Source organism: Amborella trichopoda, chromosome 4 (assembly GCF_054954075.1).
Source record: "Amborella trichopoda isolate Santa Cruz 75 chromosome 4, AtrichopodaSantaCruz75HAP2 v2.0, whole genome shotgun sequence".
NCBI lineage: Eukaryota > Viridiplantae > Streptophyta > Magnoliopsida > Amborellales > Amborellaceae > Amborella > Amborella trichopoda.
The window spans coordinates 3760043-3783095 of record NC_142339.1 but is presented as its reverse complement, the minus strand read 5'-3'; the positions used below and the strand labels follow the sequence as shown (position 1 = coordinate 3783095).

General features: G+C 37.7%; 2 protein-coding genes across 7 annotated transcripts; one reads left to right on the top strand and one right to left on the bottom strand.

Annotated features, from left to right (window-relative positions):
• The first annotated feature begins 5159 nt into the window (after positions 1-5159).
• On the top strand, positions 5160-19311 carry LOC18439331 (RNA-binding KH domain-containing protein). Of its 5 annotated transcripts, none has more exons than XM_088864410.1 (9): positions 5160-5204; positions 11622-11982; positions 12491-12613; positions 13054-13099; positions 13184-13266; positions 14195-14272; positions 14433-14486; positions 15476-15610; positions 19002-19311. In XM_088864410.1, exons 2-9 carry the CDS (start codon positions 11650-11652, stop codon positions 19092-19094), a joined length of 945 nt encoding a protein of 314 aa, XP_088720536.1. In that variant the 5' UTR covers positions 5160-5204; positions 11622-11649; the 3' UTR covers positions 19095-19311. The 5 variants fall into 5 exon arrangements, with proteins under 5 accessions (XP_088720536.1, XP_088720535.1, XP_011625280.2 ...); XM_088864409.1 differs by having other exon boundaries at positions 5160-5258; XM_011626978.3 differs by lacking the exon at positions 19002-19311 and adding an exon at positions 16037-18291.
• A 403-nt stretch (positions 19312-19714) lies between these two features.
• LOC18439332 (6,7-dimethyl-8-ribityllumazine synthase) lies at positions 19715-22197 on the bottom strand. 2 transcript variants are annotated; one of them, XR_016053825.1, is made up of 4 exons: positions 21802-22197; positions 21661-21717; positions 21176-21479; positions 19715-20137 (listed from the first exon to the last, which is right to left on the bottom strand). XR_016053825.1 is itself a non-coding variant. In XM_006849499.4 (4 exons), the coding sequence occupies exons 1-4, from the start codon at positions 22088-22090 to the stop codon at positions 19943-19945; spliced, it is 720 nt and encodes a 239-aa protein (XP_006849562.1). In that variant the 5' UTR covers positions 22091-22197; the 3' UTR covers positions 19715-19942. The 2 variants fall into 2 exon arrangements, 1 of the variants encoding a protein (XP_006849562.1); XM_006849499.4 differs by having other exon boundaries at positions 21176-21354.
• Between the last annotated feature and the right edge of the window lie 856 nt (positions 22198-23053).

Genomic DNA, 23053 nt, shown 5'->3' with positions numbered 1-23053 from the left:
GACATGATAAAAAAATGGACATCATTTCTGGATGTATGGACATGAGAATCACTCATTTCTGGAAGTATGGATACGAATTTCATTTTCTTATTTTAAGGCTATCACAATTGTTTCCATTGTTGATCATATGATTTTGGATGCACAATAGTTGTTATCTTCACCACCATCAATCACAAGAAGTAAAGTAAATAATGTTAAAATATTAAATCCCATTAATCTTATATCAAATGTATACGGGATAGCTCTAGGCAGTGATATGATGCTAAGCCCAATACACATAGGCAACCACTAATAATCAAATTTCACCAAGACTCCAAATCTTCTCAAGGTGGTCCATGTAGCAACCAAAAATGAAGAGAAAGAGAGGATGACCGATATTGGTACATAAGCACAACAACACACATTGATATCAAGAGTGATACTGAAGATTTTGTAATATATTTAGTGAGTTCTAATAATACAAATACTATAACTTTTCATAAAAAATATGCTAGCTCTACATACTTGGGTGGATCAATTCGAAACTCATGTCAAACACAACCATCTAAAAATACCATCTTATAATATAATAAAGAGAGCCCAGAGCTGGGTATGTCAAAATGACCAATACATTACAAAATGATCAATACAAATTGGGATCCTCAAAATGACCCATTACATGCCTCGCCTTCTCTTAGCCTGATACTCTTTATTTCGTGTATTATAGCTTCTGGGTTCCTCAACTGCAGGTTGTGTGGAGGGAGCTAGTTCTTCTACAACTTGACTACTTTTACCCACTCCATCATCTTCGGTCTCATCAGGTACAACTTCGTCATTATATTGATATTGTAAATGCTCCATCCTGGCTTCTACGTCGCCCATATCTACAGGTACAAACTTAGACAACATTTCAAATGCATTGTTAACACGATTAAGAACTTCAGGGTACCACTTCTGTCTAAGTATAAGTGCCTCTGCTAACATGATTGTAGATGCCTTAACTGCATTAACTTGCATAACAAGATTACATAATTGGCATATTTAAACAATTGAATAGATCTAGAAGGTAAATAAAATACTATAATAATTTATAGGTCAATATAAATGTACCAACTGGTCCTCATAACCTAGAGGTCTCATTATATACTGTGGTTCATGAGCAAGAACCACTTCTACTTCTTCATAGATATGAGGTTGCAATATGTCTTTGGGTGGATTAGCAACATTATGTATCAAAGGATGGGACACCAAGTTGTACCAGGCTTTATACTCCTCTGAGGGCAACCCATTATTAGTATCTTGTTGAATATCAGGCATAATGCTGTCATGGCGAGACAACCAGTTAGCGATTTTATCTGCATTGACGTTTCGTCAGTTTCGCTGTCCAACTTATCTGCTGGCCCTCTTACTAACAACCAAAGGATTCTTAGGAATGCCATGTTTTGCTTCAAATTGCCGCCATACTCGGTCTGGCATGTACGGCTCGGCAATATCGTCAAATACCAAAGCTGTAGGACACATTGCAGTGTGAAATGCCTGTTGCCTATCATCTGGAATGACCTCATCAGGGTTGAAATAAGGATTCCAGATTACCTGTTATTTGATACGCATTCAGGCAATAAAAATAATTACAAATACTTAAATAATATTGAAAGAAATCAATATCAAATTATACACTAACCTCATTAAGTTGGAGGTTATCAATTTCTTATCTGATGGACGGTATTAAGTTATGTAGATTACCATGATATTTCTTCAGTGGCTCTCATCTTTTGGCCCTAGCCATATTTAGAGGGATTCTGTGCGGTTTGGACCTCATATGTATAATATGCTCATATTACTAACACTGCAATAAATTGAGTATGATAAATATTAAATATATTAAGAAAGCAATCTAAACTATTACGCTTATGTCATATACCAAAACAAATGGTTATCTGCATGTGAGTGGTTGAGCCACTAAAATGTCATCGCTTGAAAGTGCAAGCTTTCCACGTAAGAGATAGAGGAATGCAAGGGCTGCAGCACCCCAAGCATATGTGCTGGTGCCCTCAATATATTTGAAAAACTGCAGGTACCTTTTAGGCACTGTTGAAACTGATGCATCAACGAATATGGTTACATTGATGAGGAAGAGCAGATATGCTCGAGTATATCTATAAACTTGAACTGGGGTTGCATCAGGTGGCAATTCCTTAAAATTCGCCTTCAGCCATGTATGCCTCAGGCTTGCCAAGTTGCCATAAGGGACTATACCCAAATTATCTTCCATAAACTTTCACAAGTCCTTGATAGGACGACATGTAACTGGGTTGCCATCCACAGCCAGTCCTAATATCTTGTATACATCAAAAAGTATTGGTGTCATATCACCATTATGAATGTTGAAATGAAAGGTGTTGGTCTCAGAACGCCACCTCTCTATATTAGCTGCGACCATAGTATGATTAATTCGGCCTAGCCGAATGATAGCCAATAGACCCAACCGAGAAGCATGAACTAACTGAACTTGTTCTCTTGTTAATTTTCATTCATTTAATTGATAACTCTTCTCATCAATTCTAATTTTTTTTTCTCTTGAAATACAACAAATAAACAGCATACTAGAATCAATATATATATATATATATATATATATATATATATATATATACATGTACTTTCCATAGGATGTTTGAACTAGACTACCATTTATTGAAAATTAATAAATAAATAGAATGGGCAGATGAATATATGCATATACCTGTCCTTCCCATATGAATTATGAGCAATGTTCTGGATGACGTTGCAACAAACTAGGGTCACGAAGACCTCCTGGATATCATCCATCGGGATATAAACGATCCATATTCACTGAAATCCCATATGGTCAACATATTAATCATAAGGCTACACATGTAGAAATTAACTGGATAACCAAAAAATAATAATGACATACTACTGATGAAGAAGAACATTGTTACAATCCATTGATGAAAGAAGACCAATGTTAAAATGAAATTGCTATGCTAGTCCAACTAAGGATCGTATACTTGAAAATCGAAATCAATCAGTGAATATGGTGGCCAAATAAAGAATTGATTCTTTGAGTCAAACATACAACTAAGAAGAATTCAAAGAGTTATTCAAAAACCACTAAACAACTGCCATAATTAGCTACAATGCCCTATATCCAGTTCTTAAATCCAATTTAATATATCTACTTGAAGAACTACTATCCAGACCCCTTAATTAACCAGATATGCACAACCCTCATCCACTTCTTTTATCAGTAACAAATTCAAAACCGCGTGAAATACTACACTGAATCCAATTCAATGGACCTCAGCTAAACAATAACCAAATCCTAGATGGATAAACAAAAAGAAAACGCAGTAGTCCCTTCCAAGTAACCATCCTCGACTAAAAACTAAAGAATTCAACTTTAATGAGCAACAAAATTATTTCAACAGAATCCGACATTGATAAGCAATAAATCATTTCATTGTAAAGACCAGAATCCAACTGTCATAAGCAACTAAATCATCCCATCAAAAACAAAGAATTCATGTTAGCTCAGTAACGAATCCATTAATAAACGATGCATTTCAATAAAAAACTGAAGAAATCGATTTATAGATAGACGAACGGTTCCATCAAAAAAGGAAAAATTCAATTTCATGTCGAACGGCTCCATCAAAAAGGGAAAATTCAATTTCATGTCAAGCAACAATTTCAAACAATAACAGAGAACAATGCTACTTATAATACAAGCAACAGATTAAATCCAAAAAATTCAAATAAGTGTAGTCATTGTTACTTGAATCATAAATCATTAATCATAATTCAAATAAATTCACTAATTAAATACTTTGCAAAGTATTCAAAGTAAATATGTACTTGAATCATAAATCACGTACAAATTTTATTTTTTAAGCTACTCAATCTATCAACTAGAAAAATCAACAATTTACTAAAATATCAATAAATCTAACACAAATATGTGCTTAAGACTATCTAAGAGTATAAACCCCCAAATTTAAGTAATTTATAATTATACAAAGACCACAAAATTTCAAGTTCTCAAAACTCCCAAATTTTAAATATCTAATTCAATCACAATGGAGCCACAAATTAATTCAATTTATACCAAAATCACAACAACTAATTAGTATGCTTGAGTATAAACCCTAACCAAAAATCCAAATAAAAAATGTGAAATTGCTTCAAAAATCTAAATTAAAAATCGACCCACATAACTTCACAATGTGAAATTGCTTCAAAATCCAAAAAATGCCGTCTGTCAAAGGCAAACACTGTTGAAAATCAAAATAAAAAAACTAACTGCTATTCTTTACCAATAAGGCGCACAATATCAATCACACTCTCAAAGAATGAAAAACATGTAGATGCACTGTGAAAGAATGAAAAAAATGCACAGTCCTGCTTTTTTCAGAGGTTCGACATCCGAAAATTGAAAAGTGAATGTTTTTTTTAAATCCTGTTTTCGGGGGCAAAAATGTTTTTTTTAAAAACAGGCATTACAAAGATAAAAAACGGACAGATGAGTAATAACATAAACTATTATATATAACCGTAATAACGTAAAGTATAATAAATATATACGTAATTTTCTCAATTTTTTTAAAATAAATGATCCCATGTTACAAGATACACCATTTCACGGAATAAAAACTTTTTTTTTCTTTTCGTATTCATACATATGCAGATTACCAATTAGAGGTTTTTCAACCTCCACTCCACGCACCTTTTATGATGGATTTTTGGGCTGCACTTTAGTTTTAGGTTGCAACCTTATATACCCTAAACTTTTTCTTTTCTAATTTTATTTGAAGTTTCTAAATCTCTTGTTTTTTTTTTCGTATTCATACATATAGCAGATGACCAATTAGGGGGTTTCCAACGTAGGCACCTTTTCCGATGGATTTTTGGGTTGCACTTTAGTTCTACGTTTTTAAGGTTGCAACCTTATGTACCCTAAACTTTTTCCTTTCTAATTTTATTTGAAGTTTCTAAATCTCTCTCTGGTGTTGTTTTCTTTCTATGAAACAACAGAATAAATAGGGTTACAAACTTTAAGTAACCCAAAAATCCACGGTTACTTTGTTATTAGCGTGGAGCTGCAACTGCAAACTCAGATATCTAAACCCTATATATTTCTCTCTCCAGTCATGATAGCCATACTCTTGCGGAGCTGTTATTTCTGAATCTTCACCCAGTTGCAGGTACGCCTTTACTCCCTCTCTCGCTGTATTTCAGAATCTTCACCCCAGTTGCAGGTACGCCATCGCTCCCTGTCCCTCTCTCCCTCTCTCTCTGTATTTCAGTTTTTTTTTTGAATCCATCTTTGTATTTTGTACTCTGAATCTCTCTCTCTCTCTCTCTCTTTGTGGATTCTCTAATTCGTGACAGTCTCTACTGTATCTGGATTCTCTCTCTCCCTCTCTCTCTCCACCCCTAATTGGGCTCTGTCTTTCTGAAAGCTTTTGGCCAAAAATTTTTCCCTGCCCTCTGTTGCTTTCTCTCTAACGTTTTTTTTTTTTTTGTAATTTATTGTTGATGTTTTCCTTTTTTTACTACGTCTTGGTTAATTGGATGTGCTTAATGTTGATGCTTACATTGGGGAAGTGGAGATTAAAAAGTGGAACTAGCATTAAAGCTCCTTACAATATTCTTGGTCACTGAAAATGAAGTGTAACTAGTTTTATGAATAGCATTGAACGAATAATGTTTTAGATGATTTTCTTGAATCTTGTTGTAGAAGATCAAAGATTGAATGCATAAGTGAAATAATAGGGCAATGGACTTGAGCATTTTTGGCTTTGATCTTGTTGACTTTCTAAATTCTCTGCCTCAATTCTTGATCTTTATGATATTCTAAAAAAAAAAAAAATTCTTTATCTTTATGATTGAAATGCCTTTCAAGGAACTCATTCATGTGTTTATTTCATCGAAAACTATAAATTATCGCAGGATCTTGATATCCTGATCCTCGAGAGTGGTTCTATGATTCTCAGACCTAACATGATGCTGTGTCATTTGAATATTTGTAACTGCTTGTTTTCATGTGCTGAAATCACTTGAGAATTATCCTAAGTCTAATGTCCATTTGCACAGTTACTATTATGTACTCGGAAATCATACCGGATAACCAGAACGGAAGAGTCCAAGTCGCCCTGAGCTAAGTAGGAAAACTCACGATTCTTTCCCTTGTTCGTACTCTTACCTATTTGGTAGATTTGTAATATGGAAGAAGGTAAGGGGAAGGGACATAAACAATTTCTTCGAGGGAAACTAACCTCCAATACAATGCATTAATGGAATAAAAAATCTGCCCATACCATCGGCTACAACACTTTTATATAGCTCCTTTCCAATTTTCAACTTCCCTCCCTTATAGTAACACTCATTCAGCTCATACTCCCTAAAGACTATGACTCTTAACAACCTTTTACTGACTTATTACTCACACCACCTAAAGATTAGGACTCCCAAAATCCTCTTACTGATTTGGGTTATTCACCCTTACATGGACTCATCCACTCTAAGCCACGTTGTCCCTTTCCACCCTGCATACGTGGTGGAGTATATTGAGGAAAAGCAAGCACATAACATCCCTCCCCTCTTAAACATCACCCTTGACCTCAAGGGTGAACCCAAGAAGTTTAATCTTCATTTGGGGGCCGTTTGGATACGTGGAAATATATTGTCTGTGAAATATATTACGGGCGTAATACATTACCTGCAAATGGATTGTCACTGTTTGGGTAGTATTTAGATGCAACTTGGGAAATACATTGCTACTGTTTGGCTATGTCTCGAAGGAATATGAGAAATGCATTACCATCCAAATATGAAAAATATGGCTATGTTTGGCTAACATGATTAGACTTTGGTTTCAACATGATAAGTCATTGGAATAATATGATTGGAATAACATGATTTTATTGTGATAAGCCTTATTTTTATTTATTTTTTATAGACGTATTTCAAATGTCTCTCTATATATAATTTCAAATAAGTAATAAATTTATGATACCAAAATCAAAATTTTTATGGTACAAGTTAAAAAATGGGAAAAAGTTTGATTAGTAAACTAAAAGGTTTGATAATTGCAGTAGAAAATTTTGAAGCATTGGAGGAGACTAAAGAGGTATCTTATTTCAATTGAGCTTTTACTAATCTCTTATGAGGATTATGTTGTGTGAAATTTTTTATTATGATTGTGTTATGTAATTTCTCATCGATTACCAATTATTATTTTTATTATTTATATTTTTATACGAGAGCTGAGGGTGGGCTACCACCCAAATTGGGGATAGAGGGATGTAGAATTTTTTTTATTATGATTGTAGTGGAAAATTGTCCCTCATCAAGTTCTACATCGGTTCAAATCAATTTAGATTTCCCCTTACTTTTACTTATCAATTATTTTTTTTTTTTTTTTTTTATATGAGAGTCAGATGAGGGTTACAACCCAAATTGGGGATAGAGGGATGTAGAATTTTTTTATTATGATTGAAGTAGAAAATTGTCCTCGTACACCTATTCAAATCAATATAGATTCCCCTTTTCATATACCCTACTTTCACTTTCTACTTACCTTAATAATTATAAGGTACAGGTACAACGTATACTTGAGAGAGGGAAATGTTTTTTTAATGTATTTCCATTTCCTTACTATTAAAGTGTACCCAAACGGTGTAAATGTCATATTTCCTTGTAATCTATTGTCACGTAATAGATTTTCATGTACCCAAACGGCCCCTTGTTATACGTCCTCCCAAGTTGCTTCAGATGGAGAGAGTCCCTTCCAATGTATAAGAACCTCATGACGCTGCCTCCGAGTCCGACGATCCAGTACGGCTTGTGGTTGAGCTATAACAACATCTTCTTCCTCTTGAAGATTGGGTAGCTCATGTTGCACTTGTATACTTGTTCCTACCTTCTTCTTCAAACATGATACATGAAAAACCAGATGTATCCTTGATTCACTTGGCAACTGGAGCTATGGTTCCCACCCTTTGAATTATCTCATATGGCCCATAATACCTTGGCAATAACTTTAAATTCCTTCTAAGTGAATCTTACACTTGCCTGTATGGTTGCAAGTGTAGATAAACCAAGTCACCCACTTCAAAACTCTTGTCAGTCCAATGCATATGATAAAACTTCTTCATACGAATTTGAGCTGCTTGTAATTGAATCTTGAGATCCTTAAGAATTTGATCCCGATCAATAAGCCCTTTGTCAACCGACTCAACTTAAGTTGTACCTGGAACATAGGATAATAAGGTGGGTGAAAGCTGACCATAAAAAATCTCATAGGGCATCTTCTTTGTAGAAGTATGGACACTCATATTGTAACAGTACTCAGCTCATGCCATCCAACGAACCCAATCTCTAGGTTTATCACCAGTGAAGCATCTCAAGTACATTTCAACAGTCCGATTCACGACCTTCGTGTGACCGTCGGTTTGGGGTGATAAGCCGAAGAGAAGTTGAAATTCATGCCTTGCAAACGGAACAACATCTCCCAAAACGTACTTGTGAACACCGGATCTCTGTCACAAACTATGGATTTTGGCATACCATATAATTTGAAGATATTTTCAAAGAAATTCCGAGCCACTTATGTAGAGGTGTATGGATGAAATATGGGAATAAAATGTGCAAATTTTGACAGCCGATCTACCACTACAAATATTGTAGATTTTCCTTTTGACTTTGGAAGCCCATTTATAAAATCTATAGTTAAATCGGCCCATACCTGGGCAGGTATTGGTAGGGGTTGAAGAACGCCCGTTGGTGAGGTGTTCTCCCACTTTTGTCGTTGACAAGTGTCACATTGTTTAATGTGATCCATAACCCCAATAGAAAACCAATCGGATACGTTGGAGAGTTTTGTGATAACCCTCATGTGTACCCGAATGGATCTCCTCCATAATTGTAATAGCTAATGGTGACTCGGCCAGCATGAAAATCCTATTTTTAAAAAATAGAATTTCTTCCTTGTAGCTCCATGGACCCTCATCTTCTCCTTTCTGTACTTGCTCTACCAACTCTTGCAATTTCGGGTTGTTGGCAACCTCTTCTTAAATGGGATCGAGCCACCGGGGTACCGGGCTAGAAATGGCAAAATTTTCTCCCCTGTCGCCTTTCCTTGAGAGAGCATCGACCACTAAGTTCTTCCTTTCGCTTTTATACTCAATGAGAAAATCATATCCCATGAGCTTCATCAACCCCCTTTGTTGAGCAGGCGTGGTGATTTTCTGCTCCCAAAGGTATTTAGGACTTCTTTGGTCTGTCCTTACAATGAACTGCCTCCCCAATATATAGTGCCTCCATTTTTGTACCGCAAGAATCAAGGCCAACATCTCCTTTTCATAAGTTGACATGAACAAATTTCTTTCTTGAAGTGCTTGACTAAAAAATGCGATAGGCCTCTTGTCTTGCATCAACACCCCTCTTACTCTAGCCCCAGAAGCATCACACTCACTAATGAATGGCTTGGAGAAGTCCTGTAGGGCGAGCACTGGAGCCTTGGTCATCACCCCCTTGAGTTGTTCAAACGCTTCTTCAATACGTGGTGACCATTGAAAGCCGTCCTTCTTGAGCACATTCGTCAATGGGGCTGCAATTTTACCATAATTCTGTATGAACTTACGGTAATATCCAGTTAACCCCAAAAAACCTTGTAGAGCCTTGGAAGTGGTAGGTTTCAGCCAATCCATCATAGCCGAAATTTTATTCGGGTCTACGGCCACTCCCTCTTGAGTGATGATGACATGTCCCAAATACTTCACTTCTCTTTGTCCAAAATTACATTTCTCTTTTTTTACAAACAACCGGTGAGATCTTAAAATAGAAAATGTTATTTCAACATGCTTCAAGTGATCCTTCCAATTTTTGCTATAAATCAAAATGTCATAAAAAAATACTAAGATAAACTTACGGACGTAATCCTTGAAGACAGAGTTCATCAAGGATTGAAAAGTGGACGGAGCATTTGTTATTATGTACTCGGTAACCAGATCGGGTAACCTGAACGAAAAAGTCCAAGTCGCCCTGGACTTGATCACGAGCTAAGTGGGAAAGCTCACGATTCTTTCCCTTGTTCTTACTCTTACCTATTCTGGTAGATTTGTAATATGGAAGAAGATAAGGGGAAGAGAGAGAAACAATTTTTTCGAGGGAAACTAACCTCCAACACAATGCATTAATGGAATAAAAAATCTGCTCACACCATCGGCTACAATATTTTTATATAGCCCCTTTCCAATTTTTAACTTCCCTCCCTTATTTTAAGACTCATTCAGTTGTTATAGTTCAACCACAAGCCGTGTTGGATCGTTGGACTCGGAAGCAGCGTGATGAGGTTCTTATACATTGGAAGGGATTTTCTCCATCTGACGCAACTTGGGAGGACATACAACAAATGAAGATTAGATTTCCTGAGTTTACCCTTGAGGTCAAGGGTGATGTTTAAGAGGGGAGGGACGTTATGTGCTTGCTTTTCCTCAATAAACTCCACCACGTATGCAGGGTGGAAAGAGGTAACGTGGCTTAGAGTGGATGAGTTAATGTAAGGGTGAATAACCCAAATCAGTAAGAGGATTTTGAGAGTCATAGTCTTTAGGTGGTGTGAGTAATAAGTCAGTAGAAGGTTGAGTCCTAGTCTTTAGGGAGTATGAGCTGAGTGAGTGCTAAAATAAGGGAGGGAAGTTGAAAATTGGAAAGGGGCTACATAAAAGTGTTGTAGCCGATGGTGTGGGCAGATTTTTTATTTCATTAATGCATTGTGTTGGAGGTAGTTCCCTCGAAGAAACTGTTTCTCTTCTTCCCCTTACCTTCTTCCATATTACAAATCTACCAAATTAGGTAAGAGTAAGGGAAAGAATCGTGAGCTTTCCTACTTAGTTCGTGATCAAGTCCAGGACGACTTGGACTCTTAACAACCTTCTACTGACTTATTACTCACACCACCTAAAGACTAGAACTCTCAAAATCCTCTTAGTGATTTGGGTTATTCATCCTTCCATAGACTCATCCACTCTAAGCCACGTTACCCCTTTCCACCTTGCATACATGGTGGAGTTTATTGAGGAAAAGCAAGCACATAACAGTTACACTCTATTTATATACGAGGAGATCATTTTATTAACTTCCATTAATATAATTGTGCTCAATCGACCTAATTAATGTGGATTTTGCTTACTTCAACACTCTTCGGTGAACTATGATTGCAAGTTTGGCATTAACTTTGGCACTACTCCTTGCTTGTACTACAAGTACTCAATGCATTTTGTTTGGACAATCCATCATATATTATTCGATATCTAAATTTTGTTCCTGCTTTGTTGCATTCATACATGGATCTAGATGATGCATGTGAGGGAACTGGAAAGGACCCACTATTGGTCCTCCACGAAAAATTGAAGAACCAATTATTGGTAGTACCTATTTACATTCATTAAATTTATTGTTCTTGAGGCCATGGTTATTATTACTTAGTTTTTTTTTATAGTTAATCATGGTGATGCTTAAACTTTAAGTTTTTATTCTGTTCCCTCATCATTTACAGTTTATATTGAATTTGATTGGGAAAGTGATCTCTAGATGTGCTTTGTGATACATTTCAGTCTATGTTACTTTACGGAATTAATCACGATGGCTGCAAAAGTTGAGCAAGCATCTGCAGTTGAATCTCGCCGTGTCCAGGCTGCAACATCAATGTCTACTTCATCATCAAGTAATCCTAAGATTTCTATGTTTGGAGCACAATCTGGGTTTGTCATTCCAAAGAATAAGCTATCAGGTTCCTTGGTCCCTACCATTCGAGGTGGCGGGAATTCCTTGGTCCCCATTCGAGGTGGTGGGAAGTTGGACACCGCTGATACTACTAAAGAGGAAAACAATAAGCAAGTGCAAAGGAAAACGAAATGGGGCAGTGATTTGACTCTAGACCCAGCTGTTAGAAGGGGAAGAGCTTTTGCATATCAGGTATTTGCGAAGTTTTTTTTTTTTTTTCTGACGAAAAGTATTTGCAAAGTTATTGGTCCTCTAATTAAGTGAAACTACAGTATGATTCAGTTCATTATGGAAACCATAGTTCTTTGGGGTCATCATATCCAAATGAAATGATCTTGGGTGATGGAGAGTGTGGCTCACCATCTACATCCTGTTCTGATGGGTCGTCCTCTCTTTGCATTGTTGTCCATTATTTCAGTGGATGGTGATGATGCCATTGAACTTTGCTTTCTTGGTCCATGGCTTTTCTATGGATTGAAGCAATCACCTACATTTATAGCCACCATTTATGGCCATGGAAGACATGTCATTTGCGCAACCCCAGGTGCAATTGGGGGTTGGTGTGCAATGAAGATTTCCATGTACCATGGGTGTTGAGATGTTAGTATCTTCCTTGTGAATTTCTCACATGGAAGCACTTCCAATTCCAGGTGGCATTAAGTGATATTACTGCCTGTCTGGTGGAACAAATTTTGAGCAGACTCGAGTGGAACAAATCACACGGCAACTGGAGTCCGGCATTGTGGAAGATGGAGATGATCAGGGCTCGAGCTCACCATCAACTGGACGTGATCCTGAGTCTTCTGATCAGAATGATAATGAGGTAAGTATGCAGAGGATCTTGCATTATGTTTTCATCAATTACCAAGTTGCCTTGATTTTGATGAGGAATTATATTAGATTTATTACTATATAGAAACCATAGGCCATTGCTCATCATTGATCATGGGAGTAATGGGCTGTGATGTAGAGAGTGGGACCCACCACTGCAATATGTGTTGTTTTGGTGGGTTCCCCAGTTAACCACTGAGCACCATTCATTGCCCCCCACTCTCTTTCTTTTTCCTATTGTTAAAATGACTGTTGAACCAAAGAATTGAAAGCACACAAGATAGTCCCTAATCTCTCTCTCTCTATTGTTTCCCCCAATATTGTTCTTTATTGGGTAGGCCAGCGTGAGATGGATTTGCTTTACCATTTTGGAGATGGACGGTATCTTCAATATCATTTATTTATTTATTTGTTTTTTCAAATTGGCTGCAGTTGACGGAACTTCAATTATTGGAATTGGAAAAACAAGAAGCAATCGGTATGCTTTGCTTAAATCTGTCGTGTTTGTTTCCTTCTATGCTTTCAAAGAGTGATCGATGAACGATGCTTCATCTCGCTTCAGGTGAATGCATACGGTTGAATCCGAGTTACAAAGCCCCACCTGGTTACAAGCCATTGTTAAGAGAGGCCAAAGTTCCAATTCCTGTAAGCCATTGGTTGTGAATATAGAATATTCTTTTCAACTTCTTTTTGGTATTTCTTCTTTCTTTTATTATTTTCATTGAATCATAGAATGCTCTCGATTGGTTTGTAATTCGTAAATTGGTTACTTTATGCGTACATAGAACAAATTGATGTTACAACATTATGTGTTTGAATCAGTGTTCACAAAATCGAACCGGAACAGTTAACCGGACATGGGGCTGGAAGCGGTTTAACTGGCCTAACCGGTAAACCGCCCGATTCAACCGTTCTAACCAAGCAAGTCCCGGGCGGTCAAAAAATTGTTGAAAAAAATGAAAAAGATACAAAAAAAATCTACTAAAATATAAAAGGCATATAAAGAATGATTAAAACAAAACACATTCAAATGAAGTTGAAAATTAATCAAAAAAATGGATTTTAAAGAATCGATTTGTGCCTAGGGGTATTTTTTAAATTTTTCAAAAAAGATGGGAAAATATAAAAGTGAGTATTAATGACCAAAACAATTTCTAATCTTTACCGTAGTGTAAAGAATATTAAAAAATGTATTACAAACCAAATTCCTTATTTTCTAGATTTTATATATAATTTTTTGAATTTTTTTTTTTAAAATACCGGTCGTTCACCAAAACTGCTGGAAACTGGAACCGGCCAGTGGCTGGTTCAGATCTAACCGGGTGGTTACCGGTTAGATCACCCGGCTTTTCCAACATGGGTTTGAATAGAGCACTGTCAACAAAGATTATATGAAAATTATTTTATTTCTTGATTGCAATCTTTATTATTTGATTTGAAGGAGTAATCAGATCTCTGGTGGAGGAATTTGAGTGTATATAATCAATTTAACTATGAAGCAGAATTTTCATTGTTATCCTCAATCAATGATGTTGTGTATTGTTTTGTCTCTTTTTTCCTTCTATTGCAACAGCTGAAAGCATATCCTGGCTATAATTTCATTGGTTTGATTTTGGGGCCTGAAAGCAATACACAGAAGCGATTAGAAGAGGTATTACTGGTTTTTAGTTTTGTGATTGGCATTAACTTTTTTGTCTCAATGTAGTCTGTGCATCTTTTTTTTTTTTTCCTGCCATCTGCATTTTTACAAGAGTTGTTTTCCTATGTTAACGGTCTTTTATGATTTTAAATAAATGTTGTGTGTTCAACAGGAAACTGAAGCTAAAGTACGGATTCATGGCATCAAAGCTGATACAGGAGAGAAGGTAATGCATCTAACACTTCAGTAAATAATGTGGTTCTCGTGTTTCTCTCTTTAATTTTTGATAAACATAAAGTGTCACTTTTTCAGTAGTGTTTATTATCTTGAGCATGGACTCGACTTTCTCATCAAGACATGATTCTGCCATGGGATGGTTCTGACCAATCTTTTGAATAGTTTGACATTTTTGAGGAATATGCTTGAACTGTTGTCATGTTAATTGTTGACAGTATCAGAAAAAACTGTTGTCATGCTAATATTTGCTTTATATTCTGGATATTGTCATGTATGCTAGATGCATCAATACTTCATAATTGGTCCTCTATCCGGGTGGGTAATCTATACAATCAGAAAAAGCTGATGTGCTAGTTTTGTTCATGTTGTCATAGCTTGTATGTTATAGACTGGGTTGGATTTATTTAACTTTTGCATAATCAAACATAATATTAGATTTCATTCAAGAAATCTTGGTCATAAAAGCCACTGACCTCATTCCGAGTCATGTCGTTCTTTCTCACACAATTGAAGCCTTTGCTGGATGCCCAGGAGATAATGGATGCCCTAATCTTCATTTGAGGACCTCATACTCATCAATGGATTTCGGAGATTCTATTGCTACACTCCTTTAGTCCTTAGAGAATACCTTCTGAGCCATCCTTCCGGATGCCCAACTGATGAATAAACTTGTTTTTGTTGGGAGGGGGGGGGGGGGGAAGCCCAGCTGATGAATAAACCTGTTAGTGAAGCCAACTAATCAATGTATTGTGGACCTCCTAGTCCTCTTGAGATTTTCTCTGTACAGATGAACTCACTATAAGTGGTCATTGGTCTATTTTCTTTTCATTGTTGTTTTCTTTTTATTCATTTGGTCACGACTGCCCCCTCAAATGACACCCCAACATTTCACACACTTTCTTCTCCTGTAAATCATACTTTTAATTCCACGCATTCCAAGTTATCATTTGTTCACATATTTCTCCTTACGATTTCCAGATAGAGATCAGTCAGTTAGAAGGTAATGAAGATCAGAGTGTTTATGGAGATTTGTATGTCCATGTTTCCGCTGACACATATGAGAAAGTAGATGCTGCAGTTGCCCTGATTGAGCTGCTGGTGACCCCAGTGTCTGTAAGTCTTCTCAACTTCCTCCAAATGAATTTAGTTTCCTTCTTACTGATGGAGTAGCTTTAGTACCTATCGAGAAGAAAGAGGTTGTAAACAATAAGTGGGATAGTAGTTTTCAAAAGAAAAAAAAAAAGAGTGTAAATTATCAAAAAAAAGAAAAAAAAAAGAAAGAAAAAAAGAAGTGAGATATTATTTACGTAAATTGGAATCTTGACCATCTGATGAAATTGTGGATGGTCATTAGAAAGTGGAACCACCTGACCATACTGTTGGTCCCATTCTCTCTCCATCACCACCATCCATCTTTTTCTTCAAATGGTCACACCTCCAGTATACTATGGTTTTCCGTAGTCTATTGGACTATATCAAGTAACTCGCCTGAATGTCCAACTTGGATGGAAGCTCACGGAACAGAGTCACTATCTTCAGGCCAATGCTGCAACTACTGGAACAACCTTGGCTCCATTTCCTGCGGAGGCATTAAACATGTCTGATCAAAACCCCGAGGGAGCCCCAACCAGTTATGTGCTGCCGGTTAACCAGGTTTCGCCAATATTGGGGCTTCACCCATCAATTTACCAATTCCAAGCATATGGAAACCCTTGGCGCCCCGTAAATCCCACCTCTATGCTCTCTCCTTCAAATTTCATGCCCTCTCCAAACCCTAATATCTCTATGCGCTTCCCCCCGGCAACTCCTCTCAATTCTTTTAACCCTACCGCCTTCTTCAGGGGACGCCCGCCCTTGGGGCCCACATTTGCTAGGCCCCACCAGCCTCAGAACCTAGCCCCACAAAGGCCACCCTTTGAATCTCGACCATCGAATCAAGTGGGGCCTGCCTATAACCAACCCATCTTGGTCCCACAATCTCAAACGAGTTTCCCCCTTTTGAATGTGAGACCAAATAGTAATCTACCATCTCCATTTCCACATAGGCCAATTGTGGGTTCCTCTGCCTCCCCGGCATTTAGACCCATTGCACCCTCTATGCCCAACTCACCCTCAACACCACCCCAAAACAGGGCATTAGGCACAATGCTCTCTACTCCTATGCAAAACCCTCCATTGCAGCCACAGAATAGAACCTTAGCTTCTCCCTCTCCTCCCCCAACTAACTCCAGTTGGCAATCAAACCCACCCCATCTTGTCTCTCATCAAACATCAGGCGCTACAACTCAAGCTCCCCCAACTTCAATGCCACTTCCTCAAGGGTCCCAACTTCTTCAAACCACCCAATCTGTGACCCCGACTCCATTGAATCTACAAGAGGAGAAAGCTACTAGTAGGCCTGTGGCCCAACAAAATCCAAGTGTGGTTCGAGCCATGCAGGTATCAGCACCTGTTTTAACTTCAGCCTTCGCCCAGCCCCTAGGAATTGGGCAAGGGCAAGTGCCCAGTGCCACTCCCCCACCTATTCCTGCCCCTAAACCTCAGCGTCCTAGCTCAAATGACTTCACATTCCAGACCCGGGTGCCACCACCTCAAGCTCAATCGGTGCCCTCATCCTCTGTGCCTCAGGCACCCTCTTTTAGGCCCCAAGTGCCACTATCAACCCCTAATTTGGTCACTCAACCCACCCACATGCAACTACCAAACCCTAAACAGACTGGTCAGACCGAAGTGTCACTACCAAACCCCAGTTTGACCCCTCAGAGACCAAGCCCTAATTTGACTCTTCAGACACAATTGCCACTACAGAACCCTAGTTTGGCAGTTAGACCCCAAGTGCCACCACCAAACCGTAATTTGAATTCTTCTTCCCAATTGTCACTACCCAACCCTGTTTCGGCTGCTCGGCCCCAATTGCCACTGCAAAACCCTAGTTTTGCTCAGTCTCAAGTGGCACAACCTAACCCAAGTTCAATGCCTCCCCCCAAATTGCAGCTGCCTAACCCTAATTTACCCACTCGGCCCCAGGTTCAGCAACCAAACCTGAATTTGGCACCTCGGTCTCAAATGCCCCAACCAAACCCTAACCTGGCTGCCCGACCCCAATTACCACTAGCAAACCCTAATTTGACCTCTCCCTTGGCCTCATCAGGCCCCACAAGGCCAAGCCCTCAGCCACCCATGTTGGGCCCCACAAGGCCAAGCCCTCAGCCACCCATGTTGGGTCCTCTAATTAGGCCACCCCAAAACCCTAACTTTTCAGCTAGGCCCCCAATGCCTGGTTTTCTGGCTTCGCCTATGGGGCCTCTGCTGGGCCAGCAGATGGGCTTTGCCGGCCCAAATCAGCAGTTTAGAGGGGCCCCAGGTCATGGTGTGGTTGGTAGGCCTGGGTCTTCTGGTAATAGTGGTGGTCAGAGCTATGATCCATTCTCGCCTGCCGCAATTTCACCAATGCAACATGGTAATGGTGAGGAGAGGAAGCCGAAGTCAGATGCTGAGTATGACGATTTGATGGCCTCTGTTGGTGTAAAATGAGGTTCTGTTGTTCAGAGAGAGATGTTTAGGTTGGTTAACATTTGCCAATCGTGTCAGATTTGGGACTTGAGAGTATTTCTGGAGGTCTTATTTTCGTTTCATTATAATTGGGTATAGAGATCGTGCATTACAGTCTCAGACTTTTAGTAGATGCATTATTGGGATGCAGTTCTTTGTGAGTTTGCTGCTATGTAGTCCTTGAAGATGGTTAGATATATGCTTTCGGTTATAATTTATCAATTTTGCACTTTAGCTGCCCTTTATGCTTGGCTTCCAAGAGAATCGTTTTGGGATCTGATGAAAATATTGAGTTCTCTAATGAATCATTCACGACATGGTCTCTCAATGAATTCCTGCAGAGTTGAAGCTTCACTATTGATATCCATTGTAAACTTTGTGAATAGTGACCATCAAAATTGTGGGAGTTCAACTCTCTATCTCTCTTACTGCAGGGTGTGGTTTGTATAAGGCTGAGGCCCTTAACAATCAGAGTGAGGCGCACCTTCAAATCGTGTTGAAACATTATTTTAGTACTGGAAATCTTTGTGATGCCTTGAAATTTTGTTTTATCTTTAATTGTAAAATTTAAAGCTTAAAAGATAGTGTAGATCAAGAGTATCTATTTGGGAATGTGGTGGTAGCACCACTTGAGTTTCAACTACCGATCCAGGTTTCCATTCTCATTAACGCATTAAAAAACCGTTAATTATTTCTAAAAAATGGGTAGGGGATTGCATTCCCCATTGTTCTACCCCAAAAGAAAAGAAGCATATCTATTAACATTTGAAAATCTTGAATATTAATAGTCACAAGCATGTATTACAAGATGAATTATTTTTGAGACTTGAAATCTATTTTTTTCTCATGTCTATTTACATGAACTCTCTGTACTTGCCTCTCCTAACTAAAAGAAGACCTTCATTTTCCCCTCTTAATTCTTTTTCGGCTCATTCTTTCTTTTGGTTTTCAGATCCGCATAAAAACAGGAAATGTGGCAAAAGGAGTAGGAGGAGATTTCCTCATAGATTGTTTTCACAAACTACCTTGCTTTTTGGATCGCTAGGGGCTTGGATTGGATCAGGCTTAGGTCGGCACCTACTTCCTGTTTTTAATTGTAATAATACTCGGGTTGCTCGGGCCCGCCATGGCACCTGATTTGTGGTTTTGAAACGCTGGCTATCTAATTTCAAATTTTCAATTGTCTACACTGTCATGGAGTTTTTTAAACCCTTATATTAAGAAATTTATCAGAGGGTGCGGTTTGCATACTCTAAACAATCGAAGTAAAGCACATCTTCAAATAGTGTCAAAAAATGTGGCTTCAATATTGAAAATCTACGAAATAGCTTTAAAATATATTTTCATCTTTAATTATAAAATTTGAAGTTTAAAACATAGTGTAGATCTAGTAAATTTATGAAAACTTGAAAATGATGGTCCAAAAATGTGTTGGAAGATGTATTATTTTCAAAGAAATTTGAGTATATTTGAGCATCAAAACAACCTCTTCGAGTGAAATTTTTTATGTGGGCTCTAATTTGATATTGTTTAGGAGCCTTGACTCTATATAAACCTTTTCCTTATGAAAATACCTGTATTCAACATCTAGCCCATTTACAACTTTGTAACTCAAGAAGTGTTTTTCTATGGTTTTTTTCAAAACTAAATCGAAAGACATGGGTAAAGTGTAAAATGTTCATCACTCATGAGTAATTTGATAAATTTCTCAAACATAAACCTTGGCCAACTTTCCTGAACCCAAAATTTAGAATTTAGATCTCTCTCTCCCGAACGGCGCACATCGGGGGCGGGGAGAGAGAGAGATCACTAAAAAGTTGGAGAGAGATCCGTTAATATGAACATGAATGGTATAGCAAGATAATATACACAAAGGAGGTATCTAAAGGTTTATCAAATGGATGCACCAGATCTGAGCACCCTTTCTAGTTTCTCAGCTTTGGCATAATCTTTATCAGTGAGAGGGCCAGCAGGAAATGCAGTGATTTCCACAACCAAATGTGGAGTTGGAAGCTCATCAAACAAAGCCCTCACATTATTGCAGCACACACTCTCCCCATGTGCACTCTCCCTCCTTATCTGACATCCCTGCAAAACACAGAGAGAGATAAGTTGGAAGGTATGGAAATGTGGAAAGAGAACATAATAAAATAAATAAATGGGGAATTGTATGCATGGCCATAATGGAGATGGATGAGATGCCATCACTAAGAGAGAGAGAATCAAATAATCAAAGTTGAAAATGGAGAATGGAGAAAGAGAAAATAAGGAGAAATCATAAGTTAGGCATCTTACATATACCATGCTGTTACTAAGCTAACATGATAAGAAAAGATTTTAATGCAGAGGAATTAGTTTAATGAAATTGGGTTTTAGCAGCATTGCTATGATATAAATCTCAGAGAAAGGATACAAAACCTTAATTATCTCCAAATTTACAATGCTTCATTTTGAAGCATAACCATTAACCTAGAAACTGAGACATGAACAACTTGGACACAATCAACCAACTCTCTCTCTCTCTCTCTCTCTCTCTCGCACACACAGGTGAATAACACTAAGATTTAGATAGAACGGAAACTCTAAAAAGACTGATTCGGAAAAATGAGATTCTTTTCTGAAGTGATATAATGATCCCTCTCTCTCTCTCTCTCTCTCTCAAGCGCACGCACACGCACACACACACGCACACAACAGCCAGAGTTCTACAGTCCTCAAAAGTATTGCTAGAATGAGCAGTTTGAAAACAAAGGAAACTCTAAAAAGATCAATCCAGCAAAAGGAAATTCGGCAATTAGAAAAGTGATACAATGAACTCTCTCTCTCACACACACTCACACACAGAAAAACACACACATGCCGGAGTTCTTCAGTTGTCAAGCTATTTTTGTACTTTGTTGTTAGTTAAAATGAGCAGCACAAGACCAGCACAATGAAATATCACAACCGAGCAAGTTTCAGATTTAATAGGAAGGAAACTATAGACAGATCAGTTCAGGTTCAGCAGAAAAGTGTCACTATAAACTCTCCCTCTCTCTAAATGATGCAAGGAATTATCTCTCTTTTTCTCAGGAGAACCTATTAAGAATTAAGATTGTTAAGTGATTCTGGCTATCTGTAATTTACCTTATGAGAGGTGGCATCTCTGAAATGGTCATCATCTGAAAGCAATGAAGCAATGGCTTTAAGCAGGCGCTTCCCCACTGTTTTAGATGGAACTCTGTAACTCCTTTTCAGAGTTCCTTTTGTTGTTGGATGCCATTTGCTCACCAATTTTCTTCTGTCACTTGCTTCTCTCTCTTCATCTTTTGACAAATAAATTCAAATTCCATTAAAACACAGTGGGCTGAAGTTTCAAGGGAGTTTATTGAAGAGAGAAAATATAAGGAATTGGAATAGAAATGCATCAAAATCGAGCTTCAGGAATTGCCTGTAAAAGTGCCAAAACTATCCGTAAATCCATAGCAGAAATAATCACAAGATAATAAAAAACCCACAAAGAAAAAAATGATCATTTTCACCGAGAAAAATGAAGTCCTGATAAAGTTGGAAGTTCTCTATAACTGATTTCAATGGATTTCTTTCTCTCTCTAAAATGAATGGGGTTTTACCTGCTTTTCCCTGGAAGTTTTCAAGCCACTTGGAAAAGCCCAAATCATTCCCAGATTCTGCAATTTCCAGCGAAAAATAATCATCATCGAACACCAGAGAGATATCATCATCGAACACGAGAGAGATCCAAGCTCACATACCTGAGATCAATGGATTGGACTGAGGTCCAGCTAATCCAACCTTCAACAGAGCATAGAAAACACACATTCGGCCGGCCCACAGAACTGGTTGTTCCAGCAAAGAAGCCTGAACCTCTGCTCTCCTTCTCTCTCCTTTGCTCTGAATCAAAAGTCCCTGCAACTTTTTGAAGCTAGTATTATCAAGAGAGGGAAAGAGCTCTTTGCTCAGATTTAATGGAGGAAAAGCCCTGTTATTCAGATGCGTATCAGGGAAAAGTGATACAGAAAAGGCGTTTAGAGAGAGAAACATTATCACATCAAAAAGGGAAAAAATTGCAAAGAAGAGGTATGAATTTGCTTAAAGCAATGGAAGCTCACAGCGGATTGAAGGAGAAAGAAAACAGAAGATAAAACTCCAAAAGAAAGAAAATGGAAAATCTTGGACAAGAGATTCCTGGAAAAATGTGCAGATAAAAATAGAGGGGATTTTAGAGAGAGAGAGGAGAGAGAGGAAATGCATTTGGATTGAAACCTGGGGGAGAAAAGGAAAATGCCCACTGTTTCGAGACTAATTACAAAATTGGCACGCACGAGTTTTACATGGTTGCTCTTTTAAAGGGCTTATTTGTCTTGCAATTTATAAAAAATAAGATGTGAAATTGGGAGGATGAGAATGTATCTCAAAGCAAAACTTCAAATGAAAATTTCTGAAATGTTATAACACATTGATGAATGTTGTAACATATTTAATGGCTAAAAATAATTGTGCCATTAGATATCTCGTAGTGTATAATCTTGAGTAAATAAAACTATGTTGGTGATTCAGTTCCTTATACTACTCGAGTCAAGTGACTTAAATATTTTGTCTTGTTTTTGTTTTCAAGTCGAATAAGTATAATCTTATTGCATGTTTGATACATGAACAAATATGGATAAATAATTTAGAAAGTACGTATAGAGACTATTTAGCTTTGATACAAGAAGAACACAATCAATCTTATCTATTGCATTTGAAATCAAGTTGTTGAGATTGTCATTAACTATGTTCAAAGTCAAAAAGAACTTTTAGAACTTCATGATAGACTCCAAGCCATCCAACTTGACATCTAATGGTTAAAGATAATTGTATTGTAATAAACATAAATTGACTCGCAGTATGGAATCGTAGAAAGTTGTTTAGATTAACTACTTAATTGGGAAAAAAGTACCAAAATGCACCTACTTATTATTGGTTACAAACTTCAAACAAAATTCTTGGAAAAGAAGTACCAAA

Bases quoted from the DNA above. Each gene is read 5' to 3' on its own strand.
- LOC18439331 (XM_011626978.3), top strand. From the start codon at position 11,650: ATGGCTGCAAAAGTTGAGCAAGCATCTGCAGTTGAATCTCGCCGTGTC. The intron at 11,983-12,490 runs GTATTTGCGAAG...AATTTTGAGCAG, and splicing joins GAAGAGCTTTTGCATATCAG to ACTCGAGTGGAACAAATCAC. The intron at 14,487-15,475 runs GTAATGCATCTA...TACGATTTCCAG, and splicing joins AAGCTGATACAGGAGAGAAG to ATAGAGATCAGTCAGTTAGA.
- LOC18439332 (XM_006849499.4), bottom strand. From the start codon at position 22,090: ATGTTTCTCTCTCTAAACGCCTTTTCTGTATCACTTTTCCCTGATACG. The intron at 21,718-21,801 runs GTATGTGAGCTT...TGGAAATTGCAG, and splicing joins GTCCAATCCATTGATCTCAG to AATCTGGGAATGATTTGGGC. The intron at 21,355-21,660 runs GTAAAACCCCAT...ATTTGTCAAAAG, and splicing joins AAACTTCCAGGGAAAAGCAG to ATGAAGAGAGAGAAGCAAGT.